Source organism: Anolis sagrei, chromosome X (genome assembly GCF_037176765.1).
Source record: "Anolis sagrei isolate rAnoSag1 chromosome X, rAnoSag1.mat, whole genome shotgun sequence".
In the NCBI taxonomy this organism is placed as follows: Eukaryota; Metazoa; Chordata; class Lepidosauria; order Squamata; family Dactyloidae; genus Anolis; species Anolis sagrei.
The window spans coordinates 11,684,893-11,706,297 of record NC_090034.1 but is presented as its reverse complement, the minus strand read 5'-3'; the positions used below and the strand labels follow the sequence as shown (position 1 = coordinate 11,706,297).

General features: G+C 44.1%; 1 protein-coding gene across 4 annotated transcripts in view; it reads left to right on the top strand.

Annotated features, from left to right (window-relative positions):
* Positions 1–756: 756 nt before the first annotated feature.
* The window catches only part of LOC132782122 (phosphatidylethanolamine N-methyltransferase), a 94,802-nt gene continuing 74,153 nt past the window's right edge, over positions 757–21,405 (top strand). Inside the window, exons 1-2 of one of the 4 annotated variants that reach the window (XM_067473653.1) lie at positions 757–840; positions 12,148–12,255. In XM_067473653.1, coding sequence (XP_067329754.1) covers positions 12,163–12,255 — 93 coding nt within the window. In that variant the 5' untranslated portion in view covers positions 757–840; positions 12,148–12,162. Of the gene's footprint in view, positions 841–2,444; positions 2,610–12,147; positions 12,256–21,405 lie in introns of those variants that run through there. The other 3 variants (XM_067473655.1, XM_067473652.1, XM_067473654.1) reach the window with 3 other exon arrangements.

Below are 21,405 nucleotides of genomic sequence, written 5' to 3'. Positions count from 1 at the left end.
TAAACATGCCCAGTTCCCTAAGCCGCTCCTCATAGGGCTTGTTCTCCAGACCCTTGATCATTTTAGTCGCCCTTCTCTGGACACATTCCAGCTTGTCAATATCTCCTCTTGGCCATTCGTCTGTGAAATCTTGGAAGGTATGAAATAAATAAATTAACTCCCTGGTCAGTTGTCCTTTGCCTCAGCTGTCATTTTGGATCATGGAAACGTCCCTTGCCAGCATCATGGAAAGGAAAGCAACCCCAGGTTGCAAACCAGTGGCCAAGAAAGATTCAAGAATCAATTACTTTGGCATTTTTATAGGGTTGCGTTTGTTGGCCAACACTCATAACAAAGCACATGACTATAGAGGCAAGCAATGACCCTTAAGGAAATAATAATAACAGGGAGGGGGGGGACTAGCCAAATATGGAAAAGCCCAATTGTTTGAGACATACATACACACCCACACCCACCCACACACACATAATTAAAGAGGTTCATGATAAAGAATCAAAAACAATTTGGCTCATTAGAGAAAAATGTGGTTGCCTGATTAAACTCTTAAGACGAAGATTGGGAGCAGCAGGCAAGCCAAATTTAATATGAGTCAAGATTATGTAAAACTATACATCCCAGGATCCCATAGCCTTTGGCCATGGCAATTGAAGTGGGGTTAAACTGCATTCCTTCGAAAGTGTGGACACAACCTCAGGGAGACGTCCAACATGTGCCAGGTGCCAGCGTCTGCCTTCTGTTTACAGTGCAAAGTCCAGGCTTTCCAGGACCCATTGCAGTCAGCCGGTCGATCCCTTTACCACCTAAAGCTTCTCCATCTGGAGGTTGAGGAACCCCAGGAAGGTTAGTGGCTTCCTTGAAATCCCAATCCCATTCACCCTTTCCCTTTCTTCCAGGGTTTGGACATGTTATGCGTTCTGTTAGGGTGCATCTACACTGTCAAACGAATGTGGGTTGAGCTCACTAGAACTGCCATGGCTCAAGGCTAAGGGATCTTGGGAGTTATAGTTCTACAAGGTCTGGACCATAGGGGTGCATCTTACTTGCAGGATTGATGCAGTTTGACCTTACTCAATGCGCAATGCTTTGTGGTCCTGGGAGTTATAGTTCTACAAGGTCTGGACTGCAAGAGTGAATCTTACCTGCAGGATTGATGTGGTTTGACCTCACTAGAACTGCCATGGCTCAAGGCTAAGGGATCTTGGGAGTTATAGTTCTACAAGGTCTGGACCATAGGGGTGCATCTTACTTGCAGGATTGATGCAGTTTGACCTTACTCAATGCACAATGCTATGTAGTCCTGGGAGTTACAGTTCTACAAATTCTGGACTGCAAGAGTGAATCTTACCTGCAGGATTGATGTGGTTTGACCTCACTTGAACTGTAATGGCTTAAGGCTATGGGGTCCTGGGAGTTGTAGTTCTACAAGGTCTGGACCCCAAGGTTGGATCTTACCTGCAGGTTGATGCGGTGTGACCTCACTCAAACTGCCATGGCTCAATACTATGAAGTCCTGGGAGCTGTAGTTTTACAAGGTCTGGACTCTAGGGGTGCATCTTACTTGCAGGATTGATGCAATTTGACCTCACATGCCATGACTCAATGTTATGGGCTCCTGGGAATTGTAGTTCTACAAGGTCTGGACCCCAAGGATGGATCTTACCTGCGGGTTGATGCGGTTTGACCTCACTCAAACTGCCATGGCTCAATGTTATGGGGTCCTGGGAGTTATAGTTCTACAAGGTCTGGACCCTAGGGATGCAGGTTACTTGCAGGATTGATGCCATTTGATCTCACTTGCCATTGCTCAATGCTATGGGGTTCTGGGAGTTGTAGTTCTACAAGGTCTGGACCCCAGGGGAGGATCTTACCTGCAGGTTGATGCAGTTTGATCTCACCCAAACAGCCATGGCTCAATGCTATGGGGTCCTGGTTATAGTTTTACAAGGTCTCAATCCTTCTCTGCCCAAAAGGGCCAAACTACAACTCCTAGGATTCCATTACATTATATCAACACAGACTAACTGCATTGAACTGGATTATCTGTCAGTGAAGACTCATTCAGTCCAGTTCAATGTGGTTCAGTCTGCATAATATGAGCCTAAATTGGATTATGTGTCGTCCATGGATATATGTTGTCCTTGCATAGCTCAGTGCTTTGATAGTTCAGTGAGGCCTCAATCCTCTTTGCTAAAGACCTTGTCAAACTACAACGCCCAGGGTCCTATGGCAGTGAAAGTGATTTGAAGCTGTGTTAATTCGACAATGTAGCATTCCAAGTTCAGCTTCCAGAAAATGTTGGGAGATCTCCTAAAGAGGCTTAAAACACGCCTAACGTGTGAACCCACCCTCTGTACACGTGTAGGGAGGGCAAGAGCCCAAAGAGGCAGGAAACTACATCCCCCAGCAAGCTTTGCGGTAGATTACGAAGCTGTGACTCATCAGGAAGCAGGAGTCGATTGAGCAAAGCTTTTTAAAATATATATATATATATATACATTGCAACCAGCAAACAGAAGACAGATTCAGGTTTGGGGTGCTTTTGGGGAATGCACCCTGGGCTCCCCCCTTTGGATTGCTGTGAAGGATTGAATAATGTGGATTATAGCAAGGTAGAGCCTTTATTTATTTGCAAATTCGCATTTTCCCAGGAATTTACCAAAGGAGGTTTGGGGCAGAGCTGGGGACTCATTGTGCCAAAGGAAGGGTGCATCTCCATTGGAGAATTCAGGCACACACACAAAAAAAGGAATCCTGGGAGTTGCAGTTTTGGAAAAATAATTCGCCTTCCCTTCCCAGAGAAGTGCTGGTGCTTTACCAAACTATAAATCCCAGGGTTATTGAGCCAGGGAGGTAGAAGTGGTGCCCAACTGCAGTCATTCCAAAGTGTAGATGGAACTCTTGGCTCTGATTGTTTTGCTTTCCTGGAGATGGCAACAAAAACATGCAAAGTGTGGCCTTTCTGTATCATCCACATTTGGGTTTTGCAACTATGTCTTTCCTCCTTGTTGCCAAATCTTGTAACTTTCCCATTTCCTCCTCCTTCCATTCTCGTTCTTTCCACTTTCACTTTCCCACAAAGTTACTTTGATCATAGAAGTTCCTAGATTTAGAAATCTGGCCAAGTTCAGTTTGCAAAGGTCCTGGGAGTTGTAGTTCTACAAAGTCTGGACCCCAGGGGAGGATCTTACCTGCAGGTTGATGCGGTTTGACCTCACTCAAACTGCCATGGCTCAATGTTATGGGGTCCTGGGAATTGTAGTTCTACAAGGTCTGGACCCCAAGGATGGATCTTACCTGTGGGTTGATGTGGTTTGACCTCACTCAAACTGCCATGGCTCAATGTTATGGGGTCCTGGGAGTTGTAGTTCTACAAGGTCTGGACCCTAGGGCCACATCTTACCTGCAGGATTGATGCAGTTTGAACTCACTTGCCATGACTCAATGTTATTGGGTTCTGGGAATTTTAGTTCTACAAGGTCTGGACCCTTACTTGCAGGATTGATGCCATTTGATCTCACTTGCCATAGCTCAGTGTTATGGGTCCTGTGAGTTGTAGTTCTACAAGGTCTGGACCCTAGGGCCACATCTTACCTGCAGGATTGATGCAGTTTGAACTCACTTGCCATGACTCAATGTTATGGGGTCCTGGGAATTGTAGTTCTACAAGGTCTGGACCCTTACTTGCAGGATTGATGCCATTTGATCTCACTTGCCATAGCTCAATGCTATGGGTCCTGTGAGTTGTAGTTCTACAAGGTCTGGACCCTAGGGCCACATCTTATCTGCAGGATTGATGCAGTTTGAACTCACTTGCCATGACTCAGATTTAGAAATCTGGCCAAGTTCAGTTTGCAAAGGCATTTGCAAGCCGTGAGTTTAAGAGGCCTTTCTTTGGCACCACATTGTACAGCTTGGGATCTTCACTTTAAATCAGTGTTTCTCAACCTTCCTAATGCCGCAACCCCTTAATCCAGCTCCTCATGTTGTGGTGACCCCCAACCATAACATTACTTTGTTGCTACTTCATAACTCTCATTTTGCTACTGTTATGATTTGTCACATAAATATCTGATATACAGGATGTTTTTTCAATCACTGGACCAAATTTGGCACAAATACCCCATACGCCCAAATTTGAATATTAGTGAGGTTGGGGAGATTGATTTTGCTATTTGAGAGTTGTAGTTGCTGGGATTTATAGTTCACCTACAATTCAAAAGCATTCTGAACTCCCATTAACGATGAAATTGAAACAAACTCCCCACACAGAAGTCCCATGGCCAACAAAAAATACTGGAAGGTTTTGGTGGGCATTGACCTTGAGTTTTGGAGTTGTAGTTCACCTACATCCAGAGAACCCTATGGACCCAAACAATGATAGATCTGGACCAAACTTGGCACAAATACTCAGTATGCCCAAATATGAACACTGGTAGAGTTTGGGGGAAAATTGACCTTGACATTTGGGAGTTGTAGTTGGTGGGATTTATAGTTCACCTACAATCAAAGAGCATTCTGAACCCCACCAATGATAGAATTGGGCCAAACTTCCCACACAGAACCCCCAGGACCAACAGAAAATACTGTGTTTTCTGATGGTCTTTGTCAACTCCTCTGACACCCCTTTGCAACCCCCCCCCCCAGGGGTCCTAAACCCCCAGGTTCAGAAACATTTGGAAGTTGTAGTTGCTGGGATTTATAGTTCACCTACAATCAGAGCATTCTGAACCCCACTAATAATAGAATTGGGCCAAACTTCCCACACAGAATCCCCTGGACCAACAAAAAATACTGTGTATTCTGATGGTCTTTGTTGACCCCTCTGACACCCCCTGATGACCACCCTCCCAGGGGTCCCAAACCCCCAGGTTCAGAAACATTTGGGAGTTGTAGTTGCTGGGATTTATACTTCACCTACAATCAAAGAGCGTTCTGAGGCCCACCAACAATAGAATTGGGCCAATCTTCTGCCTTCCACCAAAGGGGTTCCTATGACCATCAGAAATATATGTTTCTGATTATCTTTGGTGACCCATCTAAAAATCCCTCGTAAGGATCCCACCCTCCAGGTTGATAAACACTGCTTTAAATTGATCTTTGGTATGAATAACATGAGTTTCAACAAATGTAAACACTAGGAAAGGATGCCACAGTTAGCTTTATTATGATTTTGTTCCTGTTTTGAATAGGTTTGCCCTCCTTTCTGGATCTGCATCTAAGGTCAAACTAGAACTCACTTGGGATAAATGGCACCAAAGGATGGACCGTGAATGGCACAGTGGTGGAACCTAGAGTTTTTGGATGTATCCAGACTGTAGAATTAATGTTTGTGAAAACACTTTAACTGTTATAGGATCCTGGGAGTTGTAGTTCCTCGAGGTCCTGAGGGCGTTTCTCTCCCAAAAGGGCAAACTGCAACTCTGTGATTCCATAGCATTGAGTCATGGCAATCAAAGCAGTTTCAAACTGTACTCATTCTCGCTTTTTTTCAATTCGGAAGCAACTTGAGTAACTGCAAGTCGCTTCTGGTATGAGAGAATTGGCTGTCTGCAGTGACATTGCCCAAGATGTGTTACCATATTGTGGGAGGCTTCTCTCATGTCTCCACATGGGAAGCTGGAGCTGACAGACAGGAGCTCACCCCATCTCGCAGATTTGAACCACTGATCTTTAGGTCAGTAGTTCAGCCAGCACAAGGATTTAACCCATTGCACCACTGTGGCTCCATCATTGTGCCATTCGTGGTCCGTCCTTCAGTGCCATTTATCCCAAGAGAGTTCTAGTTTGACCTTGGATGCAGATTCGGAAAGGAGCGCAAACCTATTCAAAACAGGAACAAAATCGTAATAAAGCCAATATCCTCCTGCAACCTCTTCTCGATCTCAGTTGAAGTCTAAAAAGCTCTCCATGAAACCCACTTAATGCATTTGCATCTTAAAAAGGGAAATGGGCCCTTACGTAAGTGTGGTGCGACTCTGTTCGCTTTTCTTTCTTTTCATCTGGAAAGCATAAAAAAGCTTTCTGAATAGGTCCAACCTCTTTGATGGAGGTTTGAAGAGTCAAAAATCGACTCTGAAAGTCATGGCAACAGCATTGTGGTGAGGACCACTTCAAAAAGCCCTCGCTTTGCCATCAAAACAAAGCTCTCCAGCTTAATGTATTGTCGAAGGCTTTCATGACCGGAATCACTGGGTTGTTGTAGGTTTTTCAGAGGTAGTGAGGTGAGCTTATTTGGAAGAGCTAAAAACAAATATAAGAGAACATTGGATCTCAAATGGCTTCCATTTCCGTACCCAGCTCTCTCAATTTGGAAATTACTTCCATGCCTTCCCACTTTTTTCAGCTGATTTTTAAATGTCCTGGTTTCTCTCTCCTCCTTCCACCTTTTTTCTTGTGCATTTGAGTCATTTCCAACTTTATAGTAACCTTATTATAGAGTTACCTTGGGAACAGATTTTTAGGAGTGGTTACCTTCTTCTGAGGCCAAGAGAGTGTGACTTTGGGTTTCCACATAGCAGGGATCCGAACCCAGGTCTCCCCATAGTCATAATCTAGTGTCCAAAGCTTTTTTGTGTATGTGTGTCAGGAGCGACTTGAGAAACTGCAAGTCACTTCTGGTGTGAGAGAATTGGCCGTCTGCAAGGACGTTGCCCAGGGAACGTCCGGATGATTTGATGTTTTTATCATCCTTGTGGGAGGCTTCTCTCATGTCCCCGCATGAGGAGCTGGAGCTGATAGAGGGAGCTCATCCGCCTCTCCCCGGATTCGAATCTGCGACCTGTCGGTCTTCAGTCCTGCCGGCACAGGGATTTAACCCACTGCACCACTGAGGGCTCCATCCAAAGTTATGAATGAGGAAAAATGGGAGAGGGGAAGTTAAATATAATTAAACTCTTAAGATGAAGGTTGGGAGCAGCAGGAAAGCCAAAACCAAATCTACTTCCCCATCAAGGGAAATACGTCATATAGGATATGGATGGGTGACACCAGCTTGGTAACAGTCAATTTGAAGGGGATCTAGAGGTCTTTGCAAACTGGACATTCAGACTACAAGTAAGGAGATTCCACCTGAACATTATGAAGAACTTACTGACTGTGAGAGCTGTTCAGCAGTGGAACTCTCTGCTGCATAATGTGGTGGAGGCTTCTTGTTTTAAGCAGAGTCTGATGGCCATCTGTCGGGGGTGCTTTGAATGTGATTGTCCTGCTTCTTGGCACAATGGGGTTGGAGTCGATAGCCCACGAGGTCTCTTCCAATTCTAGGATTCTGTGATTCTATGAATGTGTCCAGAGGAGAGCGACTAAAATGATAAAAGGTCTGGAGAACAAGCCCTATGAGGAGCGGCTTAAGGAGCTGGGCATGTTTAGCCTGAAGAAGAGAAGGCTGAGAGGAGATATGATAGCCATGTATAAACACGTGAGAGGAAGCCACAGGGAGGAGGGAGCAAGTTTGTTTTCTGCTTCCCTGGAGACTAGGACGCGGAACAATGGCTTCAAACTACAAGAGAGGAGATTCCATCTGAACATGAGGAAGAACTTCCTGACTGTGAGAGCCGTTCAGCAGTGGAACTCTCTGCCCCGGAGTGTGGTGGAGGCTCCTTCTTTGGAAGCTTTTAAACAGGGGCTGGATGGCCATCTGTCAGGGGTGATTTGAATGCAATATTCCTGCTTCTTGGCAGGGGGTTGGACTGGATGGCCCATGAGGTCTCTTCCAACTCTTTGATTCTATGATTCTATGACATGAGCCAACAGTGTGGCGTGGCAGTGAAAAAAGCCAATGCGATCCTAGGTGGCATCAATAGTAGGATTGTGTCAAGATCAAGAAAAGTGATAGTCTCTTGAGCTTTCTCTTCCAGAGGCCAGAACACAATGGAGTCATGGATTCAAATGGCAGAGGGAAAGTGATGCCAACTAAACATCAGGAAGAACATCCTGATCAAATTGTGATGCATTTGCAGTCTCCTTGAGATAAATTCCTCCTTGCTTTTCTGTGGGTCTTCTAATAGATTTGTTGATTCTTTCAACCGGCCTGTGTTTCACAACGTTATGTTTAATGCCCAAAGAAAAGATAAATCCTCAAAGCCCGGGATGTCTTGATTTATCATACAAAAATATAAATCCCAGGGAGGTATAAATATATAGTAGGGGATGGAAAAATGGAGAAGGGAGGAAAACAAAGTAGAGGGAGATCAAGTTGGAAAGAGAGCAGAAAAGAAAAGGGATGAATCCTACATTGTAGGATTCATACCGGTTGAGACCACTTTTAGCTGCCATAGCTCAATGCTAAGGAATCCTAGAATCTGTAGTTTTGTGAAGCACCAGCATGATTTGCCAGAGTGGGGAAAAGATCTTGGAAACCTACAGCTCCCAGGATTCCATAATTTTGAGTGAGATTTTGCCAATGTTGTGAAAGGTGTCCCAATGTATTATTATTAGTAGTATTGGTATTATTAGTGTTATTATTAGCTGTTGTTGAAGGCTTTCATGGCTGGAATCACTGGGTTGCATGTTCCAGAAGCATTCTCTCCTGACATTTTGCCCACATCTATGGTAGGCATCCTCAGAGGTTGTGAGGTCTGTTGGAAACTAGGCAAGGGTTTTTTTTTTATGTCAGGAGCAATTTGAGAAACTGCAAGTCACTTCTGGTGTGAGAGAATTGGCCATCTGCAAGGATGTTGCCCAGGGTAACCTGGATGTTTCATCATCCTGCGGGAGGCTTCTCTCATGTCCCTGCATGAGAAGCTGGAGCTTACAGACAGGAGCTCACCCTACTCCCTAGATTCAAACTGCCAACCTTCCTATCCGCAGTCCAGCCAGCACAAGGATTTAACCCAATCCATCACTGTTTGGGGATCTCTATATAGACTTGTCCACAGCTGTAGGGTATACCAAACACGGTTCCCAAACACGAATCAAGGAACATGAAAGGCATTGCAGATTAATACAACCAGAGAAATCAGCCATAGCAGAGCACCTGATGAACCAACCTGGACACAGCATATTATCTGAGAACACAGAAATGCTGGACCACTCTCACAACTACCATGTCAGACTACACAGAGAAGCCATTGATATCTACAAGCATGTGGACAATTTCAACAGAAAGGAGGAAACCATGGGAATGAACAAGATCTGGCTGCCAGTATTAAAAAAAACAACTCTAAAATCAGAACAGTAAATAAAGAACAACACTAAAAAAAAACCCAAGGGAATTCCAGACAGGAATCAATCAGGGCCAACTAACACATCCCAACAAAGGATTCCCCTAGAAAGGAAGCAGACAGGCTTTGAAGCTACAAGACCATTTGATGCTAAACAAGTTGGCCAATTGCAACATTCACACTTGCCTCAAGCAGACAAGAGTTCTTTCTCCCACCCTGGACATAATTCCACAGATAGATAAGCCTAGTTTCCTACAGACCTCACAACCTCTGAGGATGCCTGCCATAGATGTGGGCGAAACATCAGGAGAGAATGCTTCTGGGACATGGCTAGACAGCTCAGAAAACTCACAGCTACCCATTACTACTACTACTACTACTACTACTACTACTATTATTCATAGTAGTATTTATACACCACCTCCTCCTTAAAAATCACACAATAAGAGAATAAGGGAATACAATAGGTAAAAGTAAAGGTTTTCCCCTGACATTAAGTCCAATCATGTCTGACTCTGAGGGTTGGTGCTCATCTCAATTTCTAAGCCAAAGAGCTGGCATTGTCTATAGACACCTCCAAGGTCATGTGGCCAGCATGACTGTATGGGTCGTTCTCTTCCTGCCGGAGCAGTACCTATTGATCTACTCACATTTGCATGTTTTCAAACTGCTAGGTTGGCAGAAGGGACTACAGTACAATAATTAAAAAATACAATTCAATAACGGAGAAATAGTAGTGATGATGATGATGATGATGATGATGATGACAATAAGAAGAATATTGGAGGGTAGGCATGGAGCCCGCGATGACACAGTGGGTTAAAGTGCTGAGCTGCTGAGCTTGTTGACCGAAAGATCACAGGTTCGAATCCGGGGAGCGGCATGTGCTTCTGCTGTCAGTCCCAGCTTGTGCCAACCTAGCAGTTTGAAAACATGCAAATGTGAGTAGATCAATAGGTACCGCTCCGGCGGGAAGGTAACGGCGCTCCATGCAGTCATGCTGGCCACATGAATTTGGAGGTGTCTATGGACAACGCTGGCTCTTCAGCTTAGAAATGGAGATGAGCACCACCCCCCAGAGTCGGACACGACCGGACGTAATGTCAGGGGAAAACCTTTACCTAGGAGTGGTTGTGACTGGTTTGTGGATTCTGGACATTGTAGTCCCTAACATTTGGGGAAAATGGAGCATTAAAAACTCACTGATTTGATTGAAGTTTTGGAGTGTTGGGAAAAAATTTCCTCCATCATTTGCCAAGTTTAGCACTCAACCGGTAATATTTCTAAACCGAGCTTCAAGTGGGTTGCAAATTAATCTCTCGTTTCCCCGAAAAATGCAGAAAACCTGTCATTTGAGTCAAAGCATCAGAAGAAACCGTAGAGCAGTGACTACTCTCCCTGTTGAGCCACAAAAGGCATCATGCTGCACCGCTGTGTTAAGTGATGGAGGGGAAATATATCCATTCCATTATCAACCTCCCGAGGATGTGAAGTGGAGTTGTTTCAAGCAACGAAATGTTCCAACCTGTCGCAATTTCTGGTTTCAAGCTCATTCCGAACTCCTACGCCTCTCTGTGGGGTTTAGTTCCCCCAAATGCAAAGAAATCGGTGGGCAGAAAGATATGGCTGTGTTGTCGTGCTTAGGGAACATTATAAAAATATAATACTTGTTTGAATAGTAGGTCAAAATACTTAGATCAGGCATGGGCAAACTTTGGCCCTCCAGGTGTTTTGGACTTCAACTCCCACAATTCCTAACAGCCTACCGGCTGTTAGGAATTGTGGGAGCTGAAGTCCAAAACACCTGGAGGGCCAAAGTTTGCCCATGCCTGATACTTAGATAATATGAAAAAGGATACGAAGCCAGATTTCTCTCCCATGTTTGCCGTTTTTGCAAAAAGTCTCTGAACAAAACATAAGTCTTCCCTCCTTTCAAAACAACTGTAGAAAATAATCCTAGAGTTGGAAGAGACCTCGTGGGCCATCCAGTCCAACACCATTCTGCCAAGAAGCAGGAAAATTGCATTCAAAGCACCCCCAACAGATGGCCATCCAGCTTCTGTTTCAAAGCCTTCACCACACTCTAGGGCAGAGAGTTCCACTGCTGAACAGCTCCCACAGTCAGGAAGTTTTTCCTCATGTTCAGATGGAATCTCCTTTCTTGTAGTTTGAAGCCATTGTTCTGCGTCTTAGTCTCCAGGGCAGCAGAAAACAAGCTTGCTCACTCCTCCCTGTGACTTCCTCTCACATACTTGGGAAAGTTGCATGTTTACAGCCTCCAAGAAAGGCAAATCATCTCTGAATAGATGTTGCCAAGAAAACCATTAGTTGGAAATGACTAGAAGGCACAAAATGATTTTTTATAATGCATACATACATACATACATACATACATACATACAGAGCCAATCTTAAGAAATGGGGCTACAAAGTGGAATCCTCGACATGCGAGTGTGGAGAAGAGCAAACCACTGACCACTTGCTGCAATGCAACCTGAGCCCTGCTACATGCACAATGGAGGACCTTCTTGCGGCAACACCAGAGGCACTTCAAGTGGCCAGATACTGGTCAAAGGACATTTAATCAACTACCAAGCTTGCAAATTCTGTGTTTTGTCTGTCTGTTTGTTTGTTTGTTTTGTTTTAAAAAGTAATACAAATGTCTGGTTGCTGATGATTTATTGCTAAATAAATAAATACATATATGCATGTATGTATGCATTATAAAATTATAATGCATACATACCTCTTAGCCTTCTCTTCTGAAGGCTAAACATGCCCAGCTCTTTAAACCACTCCTCATAGGGCTTGTTCTCCAGACCCTTGATCGTTTTTGTTGCCCTCCTCTGGACACATTCCAGCTTGTCAACATCTCCCTTCAATTGTGGTGCCCAGAATTGGACACAGTATTCCAGATATGGTCTAAACATAATAATAATAATAATAATAATAATAATAATAATAATAATAATAATGTTTTTAATAGGTGGACTTCTCAGTCATGACTCTCCTCTTCAATTCCGTGGATCCGACTGACTCCAGTTTTGTGTCCGCTGTCCTTTGCATCGCCTTTAACCCACTTTTCTGGAATCTGGTAATGTACCGTATCCTCTGTTTTTCGTTGTTGTTTTTTTGTGTGTTTCTCTTATCAACTGCTGTTTCATTTCTCGGTTTTATGACACTCGCTGCCCGGCATGGCCTAGTTCCATAAGAGTGTTTTGTTCCTTAGCAATTGCACTGTTGAGAGCTCTTCAGTCTTCCTTCTCTGACTCTAAAGAGAGCCGATTTTATGGCTTTGGGAAGCATGAATGGGACTACAATCTGTGACTGTGTCCCTATGTCAAGGGGTGGGCTAACAACAACAACAATAACAACAATCCCATCTTTATTTTGCAGTTGGAATCCAAAGACACTCTCAACATTAAAAATAATGTGATTTATAATCTGCAACATACAAATATTAAAATACCAGCTTGGGTATTCAGCATTGCCCAGGTTATTTGGAAAAGTAACTACAAGTCACATCATGCCAGGTTAGTAAAGGTAAAGGCTTCCCCTTGACATTAAGTCTAGTTGAGTGGTGCTCATCTCCATTTCTAAGCCAAAGAGCCGGCGTTGTCCATAGACACCTCCAAGGTCATGTGGCCAGCATAACTGCATGGAGTGCCATTACCTTCGTGCAGAAGTGTTACCTATTGACCTACTCAAATTTGCATGTTTTTGAACTGCTAGGTTGGCAGAAGCTGGGGCTAACTGTGGGAGCTCACCCCACTTCCCGGATTTGAACTGCCAACCTTTTTGTCAGCAAGTTCAGCAGCTCAATGGCTTAAATTGCTTCACCACTAGGGGCTCCCATGTCAGGTTAACCCCCTGAAACTCCATCAGTGGTTAAGGTTTTTCATCTTGGAAATGTTTGATCCCTAAATTATCATTGGTGAGGTCTGTGTGGTCTCTGGCTGCAGGATGAACTACAGCTCCCAACATAGTAGGTCAGTCTCTTCAAACCTCTCCAATAGGTTCAGTAGGTCATGGTGGTTCTGTGTGCCAAGTTTGGTCCAGACCCATCGTAGTTTGAGTTCACAGAGCTGTCTGAATGTAGGTGAACTACAACTCCCTCAAATCAAGGTGAATTCTCCCCCAAAACCTTCCAGTATTTTTTGTTGGTCATGAAGGTTCTTTGTGCCAAGTTAGGTCCAGGGCCATCATTGGTGGGGTTCAGTGTGCTCTTTAATTGTAGGTGAACTATAAATTCCAGTACTACAACTCCCAAATGTCCAGTCCAATTCTCCCCCAAACTCACCAGTATTCAAATTAGGGCATGTTAGGTATGTGTTCTAAATTTCCATTGTTGTTTGGGTTCACAATGCTCTCTGGATGTGAGTGAACTGCAACTCCTATACATCAAGGTCAATTCTGCCCAAAGACCTCCAGTATTTTTGTTGGTCATGAGGGTTCTGTGTGCCAAATGTGGTCCAGGTACATTGTTGATGGGGGTCACAGTGCTCAGTCTTGATGCAGGGTGAACTACAACTTCCATCATGTTGAGTCAGTCCACCAACCCCCCAACTCCAGTATGTTCAGTTGCTGATCAATTCGGCTCTGTTTGCTGTGCACCATGGAAAAGAGTAGGAAAGGATTATGGGAGAGGCAGTGGGCAGGATCATGCAAATTCCACACCAATGGAGAGAGCCAGAAACACTGGGATGTCTGTGGTGGAGGAAACACATAAAATCTGGGATGAAAATCTCCCCATTTGAAAGCATTCACTTGGGTGTTGGGCAGGATTGTGTTTGTGTAGGACACTAGCAGGAGTTGTATACATTCACGGCGCTTGCTATAACCTGCAGTGTCATTGGAGGGAGGGCTTTTGGTGGCTCCTCATGGGTAGGATCATAACTGTTTGTGGAAGTGGGAGCCTGTCTGTGGAAGTGGGCAACCCAGGCCACAAACAAACATACATATGTTCACTTTTATTATTTTTGTCGTGTCAGGAGCGACTTGAGAAACTGCAAGTCACTTCTGGTGTGAGAGAATTGGCCGTCTGCAAGGACGTTGCCCAGGGGACACCCAGATGATTTGATGTTTTATCATCCTTGTGGGAAGCTTCTCTCATGTCCCCGCATAAGGAGCTGGAGCTGATAGAGGGAGCTCATCTGCCTCTCCCGGATTTGAACCTGCGACCTGTTGGTCTTCAGTCCTGCCGGCACAGGGGTTTAACCCACTTTTATTATATGTATGTATGGATGGATGTATAGATATGTGTGCCCCTCACAACCCCAATGTTTGCCCCCATTAGCCATTTCCAATGCCTCTAGATTTCCCCACTTTGAAATATATGTACGTATGTGTATATGTTTATATATCTGTACAAATGTTATGTGTACACACATAACATTTTTCCAGTGGTTTATTTTTTTACCTCTAAATGGGTCACAGCTGCTGCAAACCAGGTCAGTTTTCTCCCCACTGTTCTTTGAAACCTTAACATTAAACACCAAGGAAAACCTAGGGAAATGGATCCAAAATCCAGAAAGTGATGGAATCATGCTTTTTTTTTCTCCTGTTGAGTGTGATGGGTCAATTCTGGGGCAAAAAAGGCCCCCTGGCCCGTATACAGATGGGACAGGCAGTGAATTTTGGAAATGGTTTGGGAGGAATAGAGGATGACCTTGGAAAGGAGAACTTCAATAGCAAAATTCATAGTGTTTTAGGGAGAGATGTCTGCAGAGAAATGTGCTTTTGAGGCTATACCGTGGTTCTCAACCTTCCTAATGCCACAACCTCTTAATACAGTTCCTCATGTTGTGGTGATCCCCAACCCAAAAAATATTTTTGCTGCTACTTCATAATTATCATTTTGCTACTGTTATGGATTGTAATGTAGATATCTGATATGCAGATATTCTCAACCTTCCTAATGCCGCAACCTCATGTTGTGGTGACCCCCAACCATACAGCTCCTCATGTTGTGGTGACCCCCAACCATAACATTACTTTGTTGCTACTTCATAACTGTCATTTTGCTACTGTTATGATTTGTCACATAAATATCTGAAATACAGGATGTATTTTCATTCACTGGACCAAATTTGGCACAAATACCCGATATGCCCAAATCTGAATACTAGTGGGGTTGATTTTGTCATTTGGGAGTTGTATTTGCTGGGATTGATAGTTCGCCTACAATCAAAGAGCATTCTGAACTCCACCAATGATGCAATTGAATCAAACTTGGCACACAGAACTCCCATGACCAACAGAAAATAGTGGAAGGGTTTGGTGGACTTAGAGCAGGGGTCCTCAAACTAAGGCCCAGGGGTCGGATGTGACCCTCCAATGTCATTTACCTGGCCTTTGCTCAGGGTCAACCTAAGTCTGAAACGACTTGAAATCACACGACAATAATCCTATCTCATCAACCAAAAGCAGGCCCACACTTCCCATTGAAATACTAATAAGTTTATATTTGTTAAAATTGTTCTTAATTTTAATTATTGTATTGTTTTCAAGTGTTTTTTGCACTACAAATAAGATATGTGCAGTGTGTACAGGAATTCATTCATGTATTTTTCAAATTATAATCAGGCCCCCCAACAGTTTGAGGGACTGTGACCTGGCCCTCTGTTTAAAAAGTTTGAGGATCCCTGACTTAGAGTTTAGGAGTTGTAGTTCACCTACATCCAGAGAGCACTGTAGACTCAACCAATGATGGATCTGGACCAACCTTGGCACAAATACTCAACATGCCCAAATATGAACATGGGTGGAGTTGGGGAAAATAGACCTTGACATTTGGGAGTTGTAGTTGCTGGAATTTATAGTTCACATACAATCAAAGATTATTCTGTACCACACCAATGAGAGAATTGGGCCAAACTTCTCACACATAACCCCCATGACCAACAGAAAATACTGTGTTTTCTGATGGTCTTTGACAACCCCTCTGATACCCCCCCCCCCCCCCGTGGCCCCCAGGTTGAGAAACACTGGGCTAAGAGATCTGAAAGATATGGTCTTCAGATGCCATATGACCAGACTTTGGCCCCATCTACCATATAATACAGTCCCAGAATGCAGTTTAACTGTATTGAATTGCATTATATGGCAGCGTAGAGTCATATAATCCAATTTAGTGCAGTCAATCTGCATTCTGAGACTGCATTATATGTCAGTGTGGATCCAGCCTTTGTTAGATGCAGACATATCAGCAACAGTTGGAGCAAGATGATTGGCTTCAATTGTTCCTAAATGCCTTCAACTTGACAGCCAGCCAAAGTATTGGGATCAGAGGAGTATGTCTTAGATGGGATCTACCCTACCCAATCATCCAGATCAATGCAATTAATCCACATTCTGAAACTGGATTATAGGGTAGTGTAGATCCAGCCTCTGACTTTTGGAAGACACCAAGATGGGTCAGTCTCCTCTAGAGTTTTGGATCAACCTGATGTCTCTCCAGATGTGTTGGGCCATGGTCTTTATACATCAGTTTTGGATCAAGCTGCTGTGTCTAGGATATGTTGGACCGTGACCGCTATATGCCATTCCTTTGGATCAACTTGCTGTCCCCAGATGTCTTGGACCATCACTTCTATCTGCCATTGTCCTCCACACAATTCCACAGTGTCTTTCCTAGGCTTGAAGGAAGACACTCGAAAGAGGCACTAGGAGGAGAAAAAGCCACCATTGCACTCCAAACATAGCCTTCAACCAAAAATAATTCACTCATTAGCAAAACAGTCATACATCAACATCACCCTCTATTAGATTAGCTTCCAAGGGCAAAACAACACAGAATGGAGCTAGACTGACTTCCAAAAGCACATGTCCTTCAGAAGCCATGAGAATGTCCTTCAGATGCAACAGACCATCATTCAGCAGCCAACTATACTTTTTTGTTTGCTATTGTTGTCTGCCTTCAAATCATGTCCTACTTTTGGTTACCTTAAAACAAATCTATCTGTTTTCCTCTGCAAGGTTTGCTCAGAGAGGGTTTGCCTTTGCCTTCCTTTGAGGTCCAGAGATTGTGACTTGCCCAAAGTCACCCAATACGTTTCCAGGGCTGAACAGGGATTCAAATATTGGTTTCCAGAGTTCAACACTCGAACCACTTCACCAAAGTTTGGATGGCTACCTTTTAGAAATGTTTTCCTTGTGTCTTCCTGTATATAAGGGGGTTGGACTGGATGGACTTTGCAGTCAATAGGGTTGTGCTTCCTATTCTGGATCAAGATACTTTAATGAGGAACTAAGATCCCTTAGAAACATAGAGCTGGAAAAGACCTCATGAGCCATCCAGTCCAACCCCATTCTGCCAATAAGCAGGAAAATCACATTCAAACCACCCCTAACAGATGGCCATCCAGCCTCTCTTTAAAAGCCTCCAAAGAAGAAGCCTCCACCACACTCCAGGGCAGGGAGTTCCGCTGATGAACAGCTCTCACAGTCAGGAAGTTCTTCCTCATGTTCAGATGGAATCTCCTTTCTTGTAGTTTGAAGCCAATGTTCCATGTCCTATTCTCCAGGATAGCAGAAAACAAGCCTGCTCCCTCCTCCCTATGACTTCCCTCACATCTTGATCCATGGCCCTCATCATGTATCCTCTCAGCCTTCACTTCTGCAGGATAAACATGTTGTTGTTGTTGTTCATTTGTTCAGTCGTCTCCGACTCTTCGTGACCTCATGGACCAGCCCACGCCAGAGCTCCCTGTCGGCCATCACCACCCCCAGCTCCTTCAAGGTCAGTCCAGTCACTTCAAGGATGCCATCCATCCATCTTGCCCTTGGTCGGCCCCTCTTCCTTTTACCTTCTTCTTTCCCCATTATAATTGTCTTCTCTAGGCTTTGCTGTCTCCTCATGATGTGGCCAAAGTACTTCAACTTTAAACATACCCAGCTCTTTAAGCTGCTCCTCATAGGGCTTGTTCTCCTTTGAGTCACCCTCCTCTGGACACTTTCTAGCTTGTCAACATCAATTGCAGTGCCCAGAATTGGACACAGTGTGATTCCAGGTGTGGTCTGACCATGGCAGAATAGAGAGGGAGCATGACTTCCCTGGATCTAGGCACAAGACTCCTCTATTAGCTCCTTCTATGGAGGCTTTTAAACAGAGGCTGGATGGCCATCTGTTGGGGTGCTTTGAACGCGATTGTCTTGCTTCTTGGCAGGGGGTTGGACTGGATGGCCCATGAGGTCTCTTCCAACTCTATGATTCTATGATTTATGCAGGCCAACATCCCAATGGCTTTTTTGCCGCCTCATGACATTCCTGGCTCCTGTTCACCTTCCTGTCCATGAGGACTCCAAGATCTTTTCCCCACATCCTGCTGTTGAGCCAGGCATCATCCCCCATTCTGTATCTTTGCATTTAATTTTTCCTGCCTAAGTGGAGTATCTTGCATTTGTCCCTGTTGAACTTCATTCTGTTAGTTTTGGCCAATCGTATCTGTAATCTGTTCAGACCGTTTTGAATTCTGCTCCTGTCTTCTGGAGTATTGGCTATCCCTCCCAATTTGGTGTCATCTACAAACTTGATGAGCATGTCTTCTAACCCTTCATCTAAGTCATTAATAAAGATGTTGAACAGGACCAGGACCAGGACCAGGATGGAACCCTGCTTATTTATTTATTTATTTATTTAGGGTGCTTTTACCCCGCCCTTCTCAACCCCCGAAGGAGGACTCAGGGCGGCTTTCAAAAAAGGCACAATTCGATGCCTATACAAATTACACATAATATACAAAACCATAGTTAAAAGCAGTTATCACAATTAAAACAATCAAACAACCAATACATAACACATCATATAAAACATCATATAAAAACCATTCTCGTGATCAGCGTTTCATTTTTCAGAGTTCCATAGATCTAATCCATTAATCATTTCCTAGTCATCGTCAAAGTTCTTTCTTTATCTGCCCGATTGTCCGAATGCCTTGTCCCAGATCCATGTTTTTAGTTTTTTCCTAAAGGAAAGGAGCGATGTTGCAGATCTAATTTCCCCGGGGGGAAAATAGAGAAGGCCCTGCTCCTCGTTCCCGCCAATCTCATTTGTGATAGAGGCGGGGACGAGAGCAGGGACTCCCCAGAAGATCTTAGGTTCCGGAGTGGGACGTAGAGGGAGATCCGTTCGGACAGATACTCTTATGGCACTCCACGCAACACTTCTTTCCAGGATGAAGAGAAAGCATTGGTCAGAATCACCCATTGGGTTAATTCCCTTAACCAATTACAGATCCACCTAACTGTAGTTTTGCCTAGCCCACATTTGACTAGTTTGTTTGCCAGAAGGTCATGGAGAACCTTGTCGAAGGAAGGCCTTCCTGAAATCTGGATACTCTCCCTTGATCGGAGAGTTCAAATCTCTGCAATCGTAGGCATCTCTTGACCTTGTTTTGGATATGGGTGAGTTTGCCATCTTAGAGAGGAAAAATAGGGATTGTTGGTGACCGACTGCCCTAATCCCCGATTACAATGGCTGCCTTTGTCTCTTGCATGGTCCCAGTTAGTGAATTGAGATGTTGGAAAGAGCATTGACTGGAAGGGCAGGAGGAACTGAAACCAAAAGGGATGGTTGTTGTCAACTCAAGTGAGCAAGCATCGATCCCTGCTCCTAAGTGTCTCATCTGTCTGGCGGTGAAGCAACAAAAGGTTTAAATGGGCTAACATATAACTCCCAACACCTGGGGAGAGGCGATGACAGAGGGAAAACAGTGTGAACAGCTAAATTTAGCCCACCAGGAACAAAGGCGGCAACAAAACTGGGTCAGGAGAGCATCCATGGCTCGGCCAAGTGTGGGAGTGCGTCTTGCGTCATTTGCAGCAGGGTGCATCTACATTGTAGAATGAATGCAGTTTGGCGCTGCTTGAAAATGCCACGGCTCAGTTCGATGGAGCTGCCACTTTGCAAGATCTTCACTGAGCCATGGCAGTGAAAGACTTGTTGCACCACATTCGTTCTGCAGCGTAGATGCGCCCCGGCTTTGCCGTCTTCGAACCCTGAGTCTGAATTCAGTTTTGTTTTCACAAAACGACAAAAACCTTTATAAAATGAGTGTCAGTTGGGATGATGGCATGTTTTGACCGTTTGGAGCTGATGGGAGTTGTAGTCTAAAAAATTGGGAAGTAAATGTAAAGTAGTGGGTTGCTGTGAGGCCATGTTCCCAAAGCATTCTCTCCTGACATTTTGCCCACATCTATGGCAGGCATAGAGGTTTATATATCTGTGAAACACACAAACACACACATTTATACATACATACATACACACACACACATACTAGCCATCCCCTGCCATGCGTTGCTGTGCCTAGTCTCTGTATATGTGTGTGTTTTGTGTGTGTGTATATATTTGTGTATATGTGTATATATGTGTGTTTTGCATATATAAATGTGGTTTTGCGCATGCATTGTAATGTATTTTTAAATATTTTTTGCTTTTTAAGTCTCTTCTACTGTGTTTTTCAATATTTTTATGAGTGATGGTCACTCATTGGCCTGATAGGTATATTGTGTCCAAATTCGGTGCTAATTCATCCAGTGGTTTTTGAGTTATGTTAATATCACAAACAAACATTACATTTTTATTTATATAGATATATATGTGGAATGTTGAGGGTGGGAAAAAGAACTCTTGTCTGCTTGAGATATGTGTGAATGTTGCAATTGGCCAACTTGATTAGCATTGAATGGCCTTGCAGCTTCAAAGCCTGGCTGGTTGCTACCTAGGGGAATCCTTTGTTGGGAGGTGTTAGCTGGCCCTAATTGATTCCTGACTGGAATTCCTCTGTTTTTTTTAAGTGTTGCCCTTTATTTTAGAGTTTTTTAATACTGGAAGCCAGCCATGTCCATGGTTTCCTCCTTCCTGTTGAAATTGTGGATTTCACTGGCTTCTCTGTGTAGTCTGACATGGTGGTTGTGAGAGTGGTCCAGCATTTCTGTGTTCTCAAATAATACGTTGTGTCCAGGTTGGTTCATCAGGTGCTCTGCTATGGCTGACTTCTCTAGTTGAGGTTTGTTGTAGGTTTTTTCGGCCTATATGGCCATTCTCTCCTGACGTTTCTCCTGCATCTATGGCAAGCATCCTCAGAGGCAGTGAGTCCTCAACCCAGTGATTCTGGCCATGAAAGCCTTCGACAATACATGCTCTAGTTGGGTCTGTCTGCAGTGCCTTTCATGTTCCTTGATTCGTGTTTGGGCAGTGCTGTGTTTGGGGGTCCCTCTGTAGACTTGTCCACAGCTGCAT